The sequence below is a fragment of the Microtus pennsylvanicus genome, chromosome 15 (genome assembly GCF_037038515.1).
Source record: "Microtus pennsylvanicus isolate mMicPen1 chromosome 15, mMicPen1.hap1, whole genome shotgun sequence".
Classification (NCBI taxonomy): Eukaryota; Metazoa; Chordata; class Mammalia; order Rodentia; family Cricetidae; genus Microtus; species Microtus pennsylvanicus.
Window position 1 is genome coordinate 28,900,706 of NC_134593.1, and position 18,128 is coordinate 28,918,833.

General features: G+C 46.5%; 1 protein-coding gene across 3 annotated transcripts in view; it reads left to right on the forward strand.

The window, feature by feature from the left end:
- Positions 1-18,128, forward strand: part of Loxl2 (lysyl oxidase like 2) — a 79,982-nt gene that overhangs the window by 21,841 nt on the left and 40,013 nt on the right. For all 3 annotated transcript variants that reach the window (XM_075949209.1, XM_075949211.1, XM_075949210.1), the window contains exons 2-3: positions 1,805-2,214; positions 12,662-12,837. In XM_075949209.1, the coding sequence (XP_075805324.1) occupies positions 1,851-2,214; positions 12,662-12,837 (540 nt within the window). In that variant the 5' untranslated portion in view covers positions 1,805-1,850. The remainder of the gene's footprint in view (positions 1-1,804; positions 2,215-12,661; positions 12,838-18,128) is intronic.

Below are 18,128 nucleotides of genomic sequence, written 5' to 3' on the forward strand. Positions count from 1 at the left end.
ACTTTTTCTTTTCTTTCTTCCTTCCTTCCTTTCTTTCTTTTCTTCTTCTTCTTCTTCTTCTTCTTCTTCTTCTTCTTCTTCTTCTTCTTCTTCTTCTTCTTCTTCTTCTTCTTCTTCCTCCTCCTCCTCCTCCTCCTCCTTCCTCCTCCTCCTCCTTCTTCTTCTTCTCCTTCTCCTCCTCCTCCTCCTTCTCCTTTTTCTTCTTCTTTTTGACAGAGTAGGTTCTTCTGGAACTTGAACTTGCTATGTAGACCAGGCAGGCACCAAACTCACAGAGACGTGACTGCCTCTGCCTTCCAAGTTCTGGGATTAAAGGCATGTGCCACTATGCCCAGCTTGCTCCACCATTTTCAAAGGAAGTGACAGCAGCCCTCTGCCAACAGAGCACTAGGTCTCCAATCTGCAGAATACCTGCCAAGGCCAAGGTCACCATGATCACCTCAGATATTGACACTGACGGTGCAGTGCAGGATTTTCCACACTTCTAGTGGGAACAAGGCCAGATAGTTCTGGAGAACTGTGCAGGCTCCCAGAGGATCCTGTCAGACTTTCTGATTCAATGCTCACTGGGGACCACTCAGACTCCATGGCCCACTTGTGGCTCAGTCCCTGCAGCCAGATCACGTTCCTGTTTAGTAAATGTGTCTATAAATCTATAAAATCTGTCATGGAGAGACCAGAGAAGACTAAGATATAAGCTTTGCCCTAAAAAGTTTGCCATCCTATCGGACATGTTGAAAATCTCTGAGAAATTACCAGCAGATCCTAAATCTGCCTCGGCACAGGATGACTGGGGAGAGTGGCTGAGGTTGAGCTGGGTTTCAGCTGTGAGGAGATGGAAGTGCAGAGTGTAGAGGTGTTCTGAGAAGCTTGCATTTGCCTTTTGGGACCCACCGTTATCCCTCTCTGCCAGCCTTGTATACAGGAGGTCAGCCCATGGGACCCACTGTTCTCCTTCTCTACCAGCCTTGTGTCCAGGAGGCCAGCCAGTACAGACTTCTCCATCAGCTCTCCTAACCTTGTTTCCTGGTTGCACTGAGTTGGGTTTTCTCATTAGAGGTATCAGGAAGAGATTAGAAGCCAGTGGAAGACTAGCATCCTATATGTGTTACATGGCTCCTCTCTGCTGGTTGTTATGGGTGGTCTGAGACCCTTCAGTAAAGAACCAAGATGCCAGCAGAGAGCCTTTCCCACTCAGCTATGCTCAGTTCTAGAAGCCACTGGTATCTCAGGGAGACTCAGCAAACACCAAGAGGTCATGGCTAGCCTTTGTTGACAACCGGGGTGCTTCCTTCATTCTTTATCAGTTCACTTGAACTTTGCTAACTTCTCCATTGGGGAAGGAGAAAGACAGAAAGAAGTGGGGCTAGAAATGACTCAGCAGGTAAAGGAGCTTGTGGCCAAGACTGATGACCTAAGTTCAATCCCTAGGACCCACCTGGTGAAATAAGAAAATCGATTCCCACAAGTTGTCCTGTGACCTCCACACCCATACAGTGGTATGCCTGCCCACATACGCATATACATAAAATCAAATAAATTTAAAGAAGAAAAGCAAAGGTTTTCTTTAAATTTAGTTGCAAGTATGGATGACAGCATTCCAAAGATGGGGAAGATGGGTGATAGACTTTAGGAACTCAGACTGGTGTTGCCAAAACTGAAATGGGAACAGAACTGGGCTGGAATGTAACCCGGAAGAGCTTTGCATGCTAAGCCAGGAAGGTAATGTCACAGAACTCTTTACAGAAACCTACAACCTTTATCCTAGACTAATGGCTCTTCTGATCATTTTTATTTGTTCCAGAAAGTTCCTGCTGCCACCCCTGACCTCTTCTCAGCACAGGACAAGGATGGAGATACCTTTCGGCTCCCGCTTCTATGGTTGTTTGGCTATGTTCGTCTTCCTGCCCTCCCTGAGCCTAGCACAGTATGAGAGCTGGCCCTACCAACTCCAGTACCCCGAGTACTTCCAGCAGCCCGCTCCCGAGTACCATCAGCATCAGGTACCCGCCGATGTGGTCAAGATCCAGGTCCGCCTGGCGGGCCAGAAGAGGAAGCATAATGAAGGCCGCGTGGAGGTCTATTATGAAGGCCAGTGGGGCACTGTGTGTGATGATGACTTCTCCATCCACGCTGCCCACGTTGTCTGCCGGGAAGTGGGTTATGTGGAAGCCAAGTCCTGGACAGCCAGCTCCTCCTACGGCCCAGGGGAAGGTAAGAGGCTGATGGTGCCGAGGAGATGAGTGTCTGTCACACAGCAAGGCCAGGACACGCCCTGATGAGCCTGCGAAGAAAGATGGAATTGTTATTAAGCCTGGCTTTCCAAGAGTTTCCCATCTGCCTTGCAGGCTGTGTCCTGCTGGAAGGCTGATGGGCGGCACCTCCAGGGAATGAGGAAGGGATCAAGCATCAGAAACTGTCCAGGCTCTTCCTGCTTTGAGCAGGAAATGTCTCAGGCGAGACAAGATGGTTGGTGGCCTCAGTCAGTAGGTAAAGTGAGCTTGCGCCCATCTTACTAAGCCACACTCTAAGGGTTGTAGTGTCTTGCCTGCATCCAGATTTCTCCTTCCAAGTAGGGCTCTCACTCTTTCTCAAAAAAACTCCACGGGCTAGATTTCTACACACATGAAGATCATCATCATTATTTTATTGTGTCTACATGTGTGTACGTACATGTGTGCGCTTGTGATCTTACACAGGTGTGTGTCTATGGCATCCTGAGGACAACCTCAGGTGTGATGTTATCCTTCTTCTTCTTTTTTTTTCTTTTTTGAGACAACTTCTCTTGATGACCTGGAACTCACCTAGTAGGCTAAGCTGTTAGGATTCCCTTGGTTCTGCCTCCCTGCCATTGGGACTACAAATGATCACACTTATCTTCAACATGCTATTTTAACTTTAACATGCTGTTATGGCATTGGTTGTCCTAAGACCAGAGTCACATTGAATTGTTAACCTTGAGTTGGTCTCTTGCTTCCTTCTTTGTTAGAGTCAAATATATTTATCCTGAAGCAACAATAACAAAACAAAATAACGAGGCTGGGGAGATGCCGCAGAATGTGCTGCTTTTCTCGGGGGCCTGAGTTTGATTCCCAGCACCCGCACCAGGTGACTCACAATAGCTTACAACTAGCTCCAGGGGGCTCTGAGTTCCCTGAAGGACTCTGAGGGTCCCTGCTGTCCCATGCATGCGCCAACACATAGATAAATACACATATACAGAATTAAATACAATTTCTAAAGCACACAAAAGGGAAGTTATGGGAGTTTTGAGGGAAGGTCGGTCTTCATGACTCAGACTCCTAGCTCAGGGCCATGCTGAGCTGTGTATGTAGCTTTACAATGTGGATGTGCTCTGAAAAAGAGTCGCTAGCAATCTCAGCACCATAGAGGATTCTTACAAAAACAACTATGAGGTCCCCAGGCAACAGGGTGGTATCTGAGAACCTCTTGTATACACGTGGTACATCATTAAGCAAAATGTCACATGGCATGTGATCGACATCTGGAAGATGGACTCTTTAAGAATTGGTGTGCCGCAGTAGTCGGCATCCCTAGTTAGGAATGCCAGTGTGGGCGAAAGGTATCATTTGCAAATAAATCAGCTCTGTGGGTAAAGAACTTTCTATGCAAGCAAGTAGACCTGAGTTTGGCTATCTAGCACCTACACAAACACTGGGCATGGTGGCATGTGTAGGAAGCCTCAGTGCTGAGGGTGTGGAGACAGGTGGATTCCTGGAGCTTGCTGGCCAGCTAACCTAGTCAATCGGTGGGCACCAGGTTTAGTGAAAAACTCTATCTCTGGAAGAAGATAACCTGACCTCTCTGGTATCCACATATGCTTATGCATGTGTGTGTGCACACACCACACACACACACACACACACACACACACAGAGTGTTCTTCCAAGAGCTGCACCTCTACTCCAGGTTGACAAATCAAGTACCTTTTCCCCTACTGAGCTGCCCACAGGGCTTGGCATTAATCAGACTCTTGGACTAGAGTGAGCTGTCCACACTCTCTGGACCCAAAGGGTCAATGCCATGATAACTATACAAAAACTCTCTTGAGTGAGCATAAAAACACAGAACATTTCAGACTCTACCAAGGACATTCTGATCTCTAAGTTCTGGGTGGGACTGGATCTGCAGCCGGTTGAGAGAACAGTGAGATCGACAAGTTAAACTCCCTTCAACCCTCCCTCCTCTCAGTTATTCAGAAACGAAGGGTAGAAATGTGTACCATTCTCTGCACCCCTCACCTCCAGCCAGTGGGGAGTTTCCTGATGGAAGAACTGGCCTAAGACCCCATGCTTAGAGTTACATGTCCCAAAAGCTTGTTCTGGTTCACTTGGCAGCAATGAGAGTCAAAGCAGCCAAGACCAATTAGCTGGAGCCTTTAGAACCACTTCCTGTCTCTGACTAAACTTCCGATGTTCATCCATATGTCCACATCTCTGTTTATTTTGCTATCTGAGTGATCTAGGGATTACGTCAAATTTATACTTTCCATTCTGATTATTGTACCCTCAAATTTTTATGACAAATATTCTCCAACAATGGTGGCTTTCCCCCAGTGACAGATTTATTTTTTTTAATCAAATTTGGAGCAAACCTATCATCAGATGAGATATCTGTGGATCTTTGCCTACAGAAGCCAGCAGGAGTAGCAGGACAAGTGGACCTGCTGGGTAGGACTTTGCTATCAGAGGATAAAAAGAATCCAAGGGCTCAGGAGAGTGGAGAAGACTTGAAAGGAAGCTAATAAAATGATGGTTTACAGAGTCCTTGCTGAATAAGGAAGGGAGAGTTATGAGGAGGAAGGAAGTATCCTGCAAAACTATTCAAACCCATGGGTAGGGATCCTGGATGAGTTAACACTAACAAGAATGTGCTGGAAAGATGGTGGGAGATACAGCGGCAAAATGTGATGGTTGAGATGGAGATTGAGGAGGGTTCAGTCATTGATTACAATCAGGGCTGAGCCATGACCTTGAAGAGCATTAGGAGCCAAGGGCAAGAAGGTCTCCATAAGGAGGATATGTGGTAACCGAGTTCCGAACTTCTAAAGACCATCGAGGGCTTGACAGCTGCAGTTTAAGGAAAGGATGGGGAGAAACAAATCCTAGACAAACTGAACATTGTAATGCCAAGGGATTAAGACTTGAGCTGTCTGAGAGATGAGAAGATGGTTCAGTCCATAAAGAACTTACGAAGACACAGGTTTGATCCCCCCCCCAACACACACACAGGAAGTGGAGGTGGCAGCTGAGCATAGCGGAATGTACTTGCAACCCCAGCCCTAGGAGGTAGAGACAAGCAGATCATGGAGCTCACTGGCCAGCCACTCTAGCCTCCTTGGAGAGTTTCAGGCCAATAAGAAAACCTGTCTCACAAAATCACGTGGTCAGCAACTGAGGAATGACACCTGAGGTTGTTCCCTGGTCTCAGCATGCACATATACAAACGTACACATACACACAAACACACGCGCACACTCTTGTACACACACACATACATATACACACAGAGTTCAACCATTTGCATAGAAAGTGGCACTTGGTTTTCACCATGAGAGAACTTCTAAATATAAGTGTATTTAAGTTTCATCAGTCTCAGCGGAGATTTAATATAGCGCTGGTAAATATGAGCTGACTGGTCTGCTTTGGTGTGGGAGAAAAGAAAAAATGGCTGGTTAAACAGGATGGGGTTTGATGATCAGAATCTGGCCAGTGTCCTGGCTGGGGCTGCTGCTGCTGGTAGTGGTACCCAGTGGAGTCTGACCTGGAGTCAGACTCTGTGGATGGGCACGGAAGGATGTAACTGACCCCATAACAGGCTGCCCTCCTAGAGTGTCCAGGCGCCTCCAAGGTTCAAGTTGTCATAACAAAAATAGGGCAATCACAAGGGATCCCCTGGATTTTTCAGCCTAACCCACAACCTCCCCAAGCCCAGGCAAGCCATGACCCTTTCAGAAAGTTCCAAAGAGGGCTTTCACAGAAAACCTGAAACAGGGTGGGGACTCTCCACTCAACTGTAACAACACTGACAAGGACAAGAGCCCTGCATGTTCTAGCTTGGGATAATTTCCACTGCCTGATCAAACCAAGGACTCAGCATCCAAACCCCATTTCATTTATGTTCCGCCCCTTCCAAGACATTTGTGAATTGTTTACATGCTTCTTTCGTCAGGAGATGGGTTTCCGTGAGTGAGTGGAAAGAGAAAAACACAATTTTGCTTCTGACCGGATGGCTTTTGTTTGTGTCCCCAGTAAGAGCCTCATCCCAAGTACCACTTCCCCTGCATCCAGATGTCCCCTAGGTGCCTAGAACTGCCTCACTTTCCCACAGGCAGACATGGAAGCAGGGTGTGTTGGAAGCAGGACAATCTAGCTGATGGGTACTAGATATATGGGAGAAAACGTTGATGTGAAACCAAACCAAATAGCAAACCGTGGGTGCTGATACTATCTTAAGCAAAGTGTAGATTTGCGTATCCTCCATCTAGCAGAAAACGTCAGGGTCAAGCTTAGCAGAGAGCAAGACTCCTAGAAGGGAGCTTGAATGGTACAGGACAAAGCGGTTCTGCTGAGTAACAGCTCCCTCGGGACCCCAGGGTGCTGATGTCACACGCTTTGCTGCTCCATGCGAAGATACTCTGAATTTTTCACAGTAGCCATGTAGTGGAATGAAACTGGACATCCATCAAGAGATGACCGAAAGCTGGACATAGTGGCACATGCCTTTAATCCTAGCACTTGGGAGGCAGAGGAAAGTAGATCTTTATAAGTTCTAGACCAACCTGGTCTACAGGGTGAATTCTAGAATAGCCAAAGTTACATAGTGAGACCCTGTCTTAGATAGATGATAGATAGATAGATAGATAGATTGATATAGATAGATGATAGATTGATATAGATAGATGATAGATAGATAGATAGATAGATAGATAGATAGATAGATAGATAGATAGATAGATATGATTGAATAAGGGAAATGCATATATATATATATATATATATATATATATATAATGAAATACTTGTCAACCATCACAAAAACAAAATTGTATCATTTTTGGGAAAACGGATGGAACTGGAGACCATCATATAAAGTGAAGCAAGATGGGGCCAACTAGAAAAATATCATGTTTTCTCTTGTACATAAAATCTAGACTTTAAAAAAAAAGAACTTGTGCCAGGCAGTGATGGCAGATGCCTTTAATTCCAGCGTTCAGGAAGCAGAAGCAGGTGGGTCTTTGAATCTGAGGCTAGCCTGGCCTATATAGTGAGTTTCAGGACAGCCAGGGCTCCACAGAGAAACTCTGTCTGGCAAAAACAAAACAAACAACATTAACAATGACTTGGAAGCAGAAGGCTATTTGGGAAGAGGAGGGGATCAGCAGAGCTGAAGGGCAGGAGAAGATAGTGGGGTGAAGAATGCCTAAGTTCACGATATGCTTGCACAAGAATGTCTTAAATGAACTCACTCTTTGAGACTGGTTATTGACTGTCCTCAAACTCATGGGAATTCTGATTCTGCCTCGCTAGTACTGCAATTACAGGCATGTGCCACCACACCTGGCTGAAACCCATTATTTTGTGCAATATATAATATCTACATATACATATATATATTCACATACATACATATACTAGGTGGGAAACAAAACGTTTCTGGTCAGCCTCCACGCCCAAGTGAGGGTGGCTTCTTTGGCTACAGAAGGAATGAGGGCACTGCCTCTTTTCACAATCTGCCCTTCAGCAGCTCAGTTCGGAATGTTCTGAGGGAGAAGCCTCGCTGGCAAGATGGAGGGGCCCTTCCGTTGCTAGTACGTGGTAAAACAAATACGAGCTTGCTGTAGAAACAGCCGTCTATTAGCAAGCATGCGTTTCAGTGGAGCCTGACGGCTTGGAAACCAGCCCAGATTGAGAAAGTGGTTGGAAAACCTCCGTCCAGATGTTTTCAATCAACTCATTGTTCCCACAATGAGTCCAGAGCTCTGTCCTTTGAGCCCCAACCAGCCAGGCATCAGAGTACACACGTTATAGCCAGGCTTGCAAGTCAGGAGATGGGCCCCACGTCCTCCTTGGCCTTGAAAAACCTCAGCTTCACACATCGATTTTCTAATCTATAATGGGAGTGTTTTCATCGGCTCCCTCACCCACTATGGGAGCCATATAATACATTGGCTTGTTTATTTAGAACAAGGAAAAGGGGATGGAATATGTCTGCAGCCCTGTTCATTAGCTTGCTGGATCTTCATGGCAGCCTGTCTGCTGGATATCACTTTGACTTTAGAAACGGGGACAAGGTTTGTTTCAATCGCTGACTCAGTAGCAGGTCCCCCAAGCCCATGGCAGATAGGACATAAACACAGGTTTGTTCACCTCTTCTGTTTTGTAGGCCTCTAAAAGGACCTGTGGGAAAATGACAGATGTGGTTGTTTGGTTTTGTAATGTTTGGGGGGCAAAGTGCTTGCTGTGCCAGTCTGAGAATCCCCAGCATACTCATAAAAGCCAAACATGAAGGCTGTGTCTTTGTAGCCCCGGCACGGGGGAGCAGGGCCACTCCCATCCAAACATGAAGGCTGTGCTTATGTAACCCCTATGCAGGGGAGCAGGGACAGTCCCATCCATTCATTAAGGTGTTGGGCCAAGTCAGCCTAGCTCAACTGTCCAGGTTCAGGAAAGAGACCCTGTCTCAAAAATTGAGGTAGAGATCAATAGAGGAAGGCATGCTAATACCAAGTTTGACTTCCAGGCATGTATATGCACACATGTGTGCAATCTGATGCCTGTCTATATAGATAGACCACACACACACACACACACACACACACACACACACACACACACAGGCTATTTGAAACCATCTGGTATCTTTTTTAGAGTTTTATTGTTTATTGCAGTAAAATATACATAAGACCATTTATACCCTAACCTTTTGAAGTGCATATACACTTCAGTAGTGTTAAGTATTTTCCCATTGTCATGCGACCAATTCCCTAAGCATCTTGCAAAACAGCAACTCTGGGCCCATTAAATAACCACCTCCCATCCTCCTCACCGCCCCTGGCAATTCCTATTCTACTCGGTTTCTCAGAATTTCAGAAGTCTAGGTAGAAATCTTTCCGTATTTGGTCTTTTGTGACCAGCTTTTCCCACTTAGCGGAATGTCCTCAAGGCCTGAAGTATGTTGCAGTATGTGTCAGAGTTTTCCCTCCTACAGTTTTCCCTTATATGTATGCAGTTTGTCAACAGATGTCCGCTGCTTCGATCTCTTGGCAGTTGTGAATTACGCTTCTGTGAATGTGGGTGTGCAAACACCTCCCCCAAGGCCTTGTTTTCAATGTCTGTCCCTCCTTCCCTCCCCTCCCTCTGTCTCTCCCTCTGTCCCTTCCTTCCTTTCTTGTGCTGAGGCCTTGTAGATACTAGACAAGCACCTGGTCACTGAGCTACAGCCCCAGCCTTTTAAATTTATTTATTTCTTTATTGAGACAAGGTCTCATTCTGAGCCCGGGCTAGACTGGAACTCACTATGTAGCCCAGTCTAGCCTCAAACTCCAGGCAGTTGTTCTTAATCTTTGGAGGGCTGTGATTTCAGACACAGGTCTGAGTACATCTGTAATTTTTTTTTCTTCTAGATTTAGAGACAGGGTCTCAATAAATTGTGCAGGCTGACTTGGTGGATCTCACTGTGCAACCTGGTTGGCTCAAACTTGTGATTCCCTTGCCTCGGTCTCCTCAGTAGCTTTAATTACAGCTGTATCCCACTACATCTGACTTCAGTTTTGGAATTCTGAATCATAGGATATCTTCAAAGTTTGGAGGCTGAGGACATAGCTTGGTGGTAGAGCAGTTGTCTAGCATGTATAGGGCTCAGGGTCCTATCCCAGCACTGACCCCCACTACAGCAAGGTCACTGTGGAACGTGGCCAGCCTCCTGTTCTTTGCACTAGGAGAAAATTCTGAGTGCAAAATACCAGAGGGTTAACCATGAGATGCCATCTCATGCCGTCGGGGTGGTGGTGAGATGTCCTCAGCAGGCTCCTCTATTTGAACACTTGGTTCTCCAGCTGATGGCACTGCTTTAGAAGGCTGGGAAATTTTTTGGAGGTGGGGCCTTGATGGGAGGAAGAGAGTCACTGGGGGAGGTCCTTAACATTATATAGTGTATATAGTGTAACCACACTTCCAGTCAATTCCCTGTCTTCTGTCTGTCAAGATACAAAGGCATAAGCCAGACTGGTAGTGCACGTCTTTAAAACCAGCACTTAGGAGGCAGAATCACGTGTGTGATGGCCTGTCCCTGACCAGGTATGGAGAAAAAGAGGACTTGAGAAGGCGCTAATTGGGGAACCGACTCATAAGCTATGTATGACTTGGTGCCCAGAGGCTGACCTCTCTGAACCAGGCTTCTCTGTCTGGGAAGAGTGTTACCTCGGTCTCCCCCAGGTGGTGATACATGTGGAGGTGCCCTGAAGCCAGCAAACCCTTGCTGACAGAGTGGATGGGACGACAGCTGCCCCTTTTGCCGAGGCAGGCGAGGCCGACTTGTGTTGCGGGTATAACTGAACCCACATCCTTGCCATTGCCCCCGTTTTCACTATAGAGCAGCCCTGAGCTGCCTCTAGCCACCCCACTCCTCTGCGGTTCGCATGTTGTCTCTATTTGTCTCACTTGCTGTCTCCATTTTGCTGATGGGAACAGGGCTTTGACAGGGGGTTCAAAGCTAATAGAGACTGAACCAGAATTCCAACCCAGGTTAGTCTCCAAAGCCTATCGCATCCAGCATGGCTTGGTCCCCGGGGAAACCTGGTTGGGGTTTAAAGGGAATGAAAGAGAGGACAGAAGACGCACAGACACACAGACGGAAAAGCTGAGATTGGGTGGGCTGTTCCGAACTCCTGACCCTGCGTTAAGTACAGTCCAGAAGGAAGGGTTAGGCAGTCTTGGTAAGAGGTCTCTGCAGGAGAGCAGTCAATCTCAGATTACAATCATCTGGGAGAGGGAAGCTGTGGGTGCTAGTTTTTGCGCATGCGCATCCTGTTAACAGTCACACGTAAACCAGAGGAAGGCTTCGCTAGTTCTCAAGGGGTCTGAGGCTTTCCTCTGCTTCCATGGTGGTGTGGCCCCTGTCCCATCTCCCCCCCGCCCCTGAAGGCTCATATATTTGAATGCTTGTTAGTGGAACTTCTTGGGAAGAAATTATTTGCGAAGGATGGGGGAGGTGTGGCCTTGTCAGAGGAACTGTGTCACTGGGGGCCGGCTTTGTGGTTTCCAAAGCGCTTGCCACCCCACTCTCCCTGCCTTGTGGCTGTGTCTCTAGATGTGATCTCTCAGTTACAGCTCCAGCGTCACACCTGCCTGCCCCCGTGCTCCTACCGTGGTAGTTGCGGACTCCAACCCTCTGGATCCATGAGCCCTAATTAAACGCTTTCTTTCCTAAGTGGCCTTGGTTATGGTGTTTTGTCACAGCAATCGAAAAGTAATTTAGACAACTCCTCACACATTAACCCAGGGCTTCCTTTGCTCCCCACAAAAGCCCCTGTTCTTTTGTACCGCTCAGGGTGGCTAAATTGCATGGTCAGACTGGTGAGGTAGCTCAGTGGGTAAAGGTCATGTGAACTGGACCCCTGAGGCTCGTATCAACCTGGAAGGAGAGATCCAGCTCCACCAAATTGCTCTCTGACCTCCGCACTTTCTCGCTGTGGCATGTGCCCCACCCCCCCACACCCATCATGTACACACAATAATAATAATAATTAATAAATAAAGCTAAACTTCATGTCAAGTTGACCTGATTTGAAATCTCCTAGGAGACTCACTTCTGTGTGTGCCTATCAAGAGGTTGCCATAGAGACTTAACTGAGGAAGGAAGACCCACCCTGAGTGTGGGTGGTACCATCTAGAGTCCCAAACTGAACAAAAAGGAGGAAAACAAGGAAGCCAGCTAAGTGCTAGAATTCACTCCTCTCTGCTTCCTGACTGTGGGGACACAGTATGTTATCTCTTCTTCTTCTTCTTCTTCTTCTTCTTCTTCTTCTTCTTCTTCTTCTTCTTCTTCCTCTTCCTCTTCCTCTTCCTCTTCCTCCTCCTCTTCTTCCTTCTTCCTTCTTCCTCCTACTCCTCCTTCTTTATGGTTTTTCAAGACAGGGTTTCTCTGTGTAGTCCTGACTGTCTTGGAGCTCACTCTGTAGACCAGGTTGGCCTTGAACTCACAGAGATCCGCCTACCTCTGCCTCCTGAGTGCTAGGATTAAAGACATGCACCACTACTGCCTGGCCTCACTTCTTGATGTCATCCCGCCATGATTGGCTGTGTCCCTTTGTAAACCACAAGCCAATGTAAACCCTTCTTCTTTATGTCTCTGTCGGGCGTTTTATCACACATTGAGAAAGGTAACTGATATACCGCACGACTTCCAGGATTGAATATGATTTCTGTCCTAATTGTGCTCAAACCACCACCTCCTCAGATCACATCAACTGCCTATCCTAGCAAGGGAATCCCAGTGATCTAAGATTAGGCGTGACAATCTCATGTAACAAAAATTAATTGACAGCTACACACACTTGCCAAATTTGGGGTGGAATTCTGTGTAAGGCGCTAGTACCGTTGCCACCTGGAAGTGCGTTAACAACCTCTGCTTCCTTCAGGGCCCATTTGGCTGGACAATGTCCACTGTACTGGCAAAGAAGCAACCCTGGCAGCCTGCTCCTCCAATGGCTGGGGTGTGACAGACTGCAAGCACACAGAAGATGTGGGCGTGGTGTGTAGTGACAAGAGGATTCCTGGGTTCAAATTTGACAACTCATTGATCAACCAAATAGAGGTAAGCTCTATGTTCTTTTCTTTTTGTACTGTTGTGAGCATGGAATCCGGAACCTGTAGCATGAATTCTAATTGGTCTAATAATAAAATCTCAGAATTAGCTATAGGAGGTGAAAGCTGAAGGAGCAGAGAAACAGAGCAGCCAACCACTAGAGAGTTTTTACCTCTACCAATGTTGAAACTAAAGAGGCAATCCTGACTTCAGACTGCATCCCCAGTCTGTTGTCTGGGTTTCTGTCCTCCCACCAGGCCCCACAGCCATTTAGCCCCAAAGAAATCACACAGAGGTCTATATTAATGATAAGCTGATTGGCCCATTAGCTCAGGCTTCTTATTAACTCTTATATTAATCCATTATTCTTATTTATGTTAGCCACATGGATTGGTACCTTTTTCAGTGGGGCAATCACATCTTCCTTCTTCTGTGGTGGGGACAGGACTGCTGGAGGAATGAGCTTCCTCCTTCCCAGAATTCTCTGTTCTCATTGACCCGTCTCTATTTCCTATCTGGTTGTCCCGTCTATACTTCCTGCCTGGCTACTGGCCAATCAGCATTTATTTAAAACATAATTGACAGAATATAGACAATTGTCCCACACCACTAGCATGACTGCCTCAGACTGAATTGCTACTTAGACTACAATGACCCTGTCTCCTCCTGCTTTATATTCCTCTCTCCACCCAGCCAATCACTCCTGTCTCCACCTCCCTTGTACTGGGATTAAAGGCATGTGATCCCAAGTGCTGGGATGACCTTTGTATGAGCTCTGTTTCTCTTTTACACTGGAACAATTTTGTGTAGCCCAGGGTGGCCTTGAACTGACAGATCCATCTGCCTCTCTCTCCCAAGTCCTGGGATTAAAGGTGTGTGCCACCACTGCCTGGCCTCTAAGGGTTTAGTTCTACACTCTGATCTTCAGGCAAGCTTTTTTTTGTTAAAACACAAACAACTGTGTGTTCTCAGCCTCTGCATGCTCTCAAATAGTGTCTTCACTATTTCTTCACTATTTGAGAACGTATTTTCTTTCTTTTTTTTGCATATAATATGTCTTGCCTATTTGTTGAGTACTAGGTATATACGGGGATTACTACCAGCTAGATTTGACGTGAGGGAAAGTTGAAGGATTTCTGGAGAGCAGCTACCATGATGTGTATGGGTGTTTTGTTTACATGTATGTCTCTGTACCACATATGTACCTGGTGCTCAAGGAGGCCAGAAGAGAACACAAATGGTTGTGAGCTGCCATGTAGGTTCTGGGAGTTGACTCAGTCTTCTGGAAGAGCAGCAAGCGCTCTTAACAGCTGAGCCATCTTAAAAAGAAAAAAAGACGTGAAATCACTCCCACTTAGGCTCCAGGTGATGGCCCTAGACTGTGCCCTAGATGTTACCTTTCCATGACTCCCACTGCCCTGCTCCTCTTTCCTGTGCCCCGAAAGCACATGGCATACAGTACATACTGGGTCCTGGCCCAACCTGCATGGAGAGTGAATGAGTTCCCGTCCTCCCCTTGGCTAGAGTGTGAGGCCACTTTTAGTGGTCATCTTCAAACATGGCCATTCATTCGTAACAAGAGTGCCACGGAGACAGTGCAGTTCAGGGACTGAATACCAGTCACGAACTTTTGGTTTCTCATGGGATTGACGTAGAAGAGAATGGGCTTGTGCAACCCAGAGTCCCAGAAATCTCCATGCCCACTCTACATCCCTAAGGAAACAGCACCCACTTGTATGTGGCTCTGCTCTTTGACAAGACCGGAAGCTCCTGGAAGGCAGAAGCTACGTCTTAATCATCGTTGCATCTGACACACGGATGCACCAATTGTGAACAAATTTCCCACTTCTGAATGTCCTTTTTCCTAGCAATGGATACCAGAGATTGCTGTTCCCTTAGGCAGAGATGCCCCCAAGATCAAGTATTAAACTATACCGTGAAGAGAAGCACACAGAGCAGCCATTCAGTCCTCCATGGCATTGCCCTGCTTCTGTAGACACTGAGCTTATTTATGGCATCTTCTGTGGCCTTGCACTTGGCTAGAATCAAGACTATCCACTTGGAGTGTTGAGAGAAGAAAGGCCCGGGATCTGTGGCTAAGAAGATATTGCCAGCAAAGGGAAAAAAGAGCAAAATATCAGTCGATTTGCGGTTGTGAGAGAATAAGATTCATCTCCTGCTAGCAAAATAACAACATAATAATAACAATAACAACAATAAATAATCCTGGAAAGGGGACCATGTGAGCAGCACTTCCATAAGTAATGCTCGCTGACCTCCTATAGTGTACTAGTTACAATATTTAGTATATGGAGGGCAGCTAAGATGTGACATAGTTTATTCACTTATTTATTTATTTTACTTAATTTGGGGTGTGTGCAAGATCTCAGGTATCCAGAATTGACCCGAAACTCAATGTGTAGCCAAGAATGAGGACCTTCCATTTCGGATTCTCCTTCCTCCATCTCCTGGTGTTAGGATCCCAGGCATGCACTACCATATTGGGTTTGTATGACGCTAGAGACCCAACCCCAAGGCTTCACAGCGCTAGTCATTTTACCAGCTGAGATCTGCTCCTAGCCATAAAACGTGTTACATCCAAAGCAGAAGCCCCAATGAAATGGAACAGGGGTAAACAGTCTGACAAAAAAGAAAATATGTTGGGAAGTACTTTTTTATTCTGGAAATGTTGAGAGTCTAAGATGAGCAACACAGTGTTCACCTTTGACATCTGTTCGGGGAAGTTGTATCCGCCATGATCTGAGGACTCCCATCGGAAAGAAAATATAATCCTTAGTGGCTGAACAGAACCACGTGTGTGTCACGAGAACAGCCGGAGCATCGTGCCAAAGCCAAGTGCACAGATCCTGGTGAATTCAGTCACCCAGAGGGCTACAGAGCAGACATCTGACACGAAAGACTAGATGACAGGCACAGGCTTTGAACTGCACATTTCCTGAAAGGCCTCCCGTTGGGCAGACCAGCTCGGTGACATAAGCCAGGGTGAGGCTTCCTTGTCCAGCCACAGACACACAGGAACCTTCAGTTAATGAGCTGTCTTCTGGGACCTCCCTTCCATACCCACTGAAAGTAGGTCATGTCGGCCCTACAAGATGCCTTAGGAGAGCCCTTGAGTTGCAAGAAGATTCCTGCATGCTGGGTTTCATGGTTACAGCTCATGCTTACACATAGCTCTGGCCTGACCAGGAACTGCCCAGACCACCTACACGGGATGCCTGTGGGATGCTGGGAAGTTTCTCCAAATGCCTCATGTCAATAGTTGAAGTCATGGAAGCATTCCTCTTGACTAAAGAAATAGCTCCTATTAAATCATTGTGGGTGAGTGGATGAGACATAGCTTTGGTGGAAACGCAGTTAGATTAGGTATTATTGGACACTATGCCCAAGCTAAGATAGTGACTAGTTTTGTGTGAACGCAGTGGACGGTCTCTAGTGGTGTGCCCCACGCCTCTCTGTTCCTGTCTGTGCATCCTGCCTGAGCAACGTGCCTGGAAGCAATCGAGAAAATGATTGAAAAATATCAAACGAGGAGAAGCTGCTGGAATATAAAATTATAAAATGTAGATTTAGGAAAGCTATATTAACTTGAAGTAATTGGTCTCAGATATGACAGTTATCTACTCAAAATGTAAGGTTGTGTTCTATTTGGGGGTCAGGGGTTTTCACTATACAATTCAATATCCAATTGAACAATCCAATATCCAATATGGGGAACGATATCAGGCTCAAGAGCGCAGTCACGGGGTGGAAAGGGTGAGTGAAAGGCACTGCTATTTTTTTTTTAATTTCTGCAAATGCTGATTGACTAAAAGCTCACTGTAAATCAGTAGTGCTATCTGGTGACTGTGAACTACAACACAGACTTTCTGTGTCACTGGTTCAGTTCTGGGTCCATCTCTTAACTAGGTCACCCACAGGAAGGGCCATCAGGACAGAGGCAAGTCTGGAAACCATATCTTATGAGAGAATTAAGCTTTTTTTGTCAAGAAGAGATACTGGGGGAGAGGCACTGTCGGTTCTTTTCAAATATTTGGAGTGCTACCATGGAAACAAATGTTTATCATTTATTCCAGCTCCTAGAGAGAGCTAAGACAGAGAGGCAGGTGATGAACGAGACGCAGGCTTCAGCTGAGACAGAGTCCCTCCACAGATTCATCTGCCCTTGTGTGTAGTGAGCTTCTTGCTGATGGAGGAGTTCAAGCAGAAACTGGATGACCTCTGGCCAGAAGTATTGCAATGAGTTTCCTATATGGAGAAAGAAGCGGGATTCTCTGATTGCCGAACTCTAAGCTCCTTTTACTCAGAAGCTATGGAAAAGCATTCATCCCGTGTTAGAGGCATCTAGCAGCCAAATGGGAGTCACTGAGGTGGATGTGTGTCACACATGTACAGAGATGTGAGGCCAAAGAGGATGTGTGCTGTGCACCCAGGCCCTCTCCTGGCCTCTCACAACCTTGACCTGGAAGCTAGGTATTGACTCTGCATCTTCACTGGTTGTCTGGAGGTCAGGGCAGATCACAGTATTCCAGATGACCCCCCCCCCCCAAAGGCTTGCATCTCCACTAGAGTGCTCCAGATATCCTCAAGAAGAGAGTGGAGGAAAACTGTCCCAGTCTGGACGAAATCTTCTCAGCAATGAATGCCAGAAGCATGTCTAGTTCTTAGAACCAGGATTTGCTAACCCTACCCTAAGCACTCAGGGTTAGTGTTAGGGTTATGTTTAGGGGCTAGGGGTTAGGATTAGCTTTAGGGGTTAGGGATTAGGTTTAGGTTTAGGGTTAGGGTTAGAAAAATGTAATTCTTAAGTTAGGAAAGTGGTTAATGGGATCTTACTTATTAGTCTTCCCCAGACTTCTCTGTCTGCTTGAGACATCTTTGGGACTCTTTGACACTGAATCCCCTTTCCAGAGGAGGGAAAAAGAGGAGTCCGCAGATTTGATGCCAAGGCTCCTGATGACTGCAACGAGTATACTAGGCAACAGTCAGTAACCATGGTAGCAGTGGCCTCTCTGTCCTTGACAAGGGTTTTCTAAGTACTCTGCAGGGGAGAAGAATCGAATGAGCTGGGTGAGAGGCTTTGTAGACTGTGAAGGACTTATGATAGGTTGTTGGGTGTTATTATCATTATTGAACTGACCTCGTTCATGGAGGATTCCAAAGGCCTAAGTCATTACGCCAGGTGCAATTGGTAGAATTTCACTTGTCCTGACAACATCCTTGGACACCTTTGTGCACTCTAGACACCCTCTGGGGCAATGAATGACTGTACAACCTTTCTA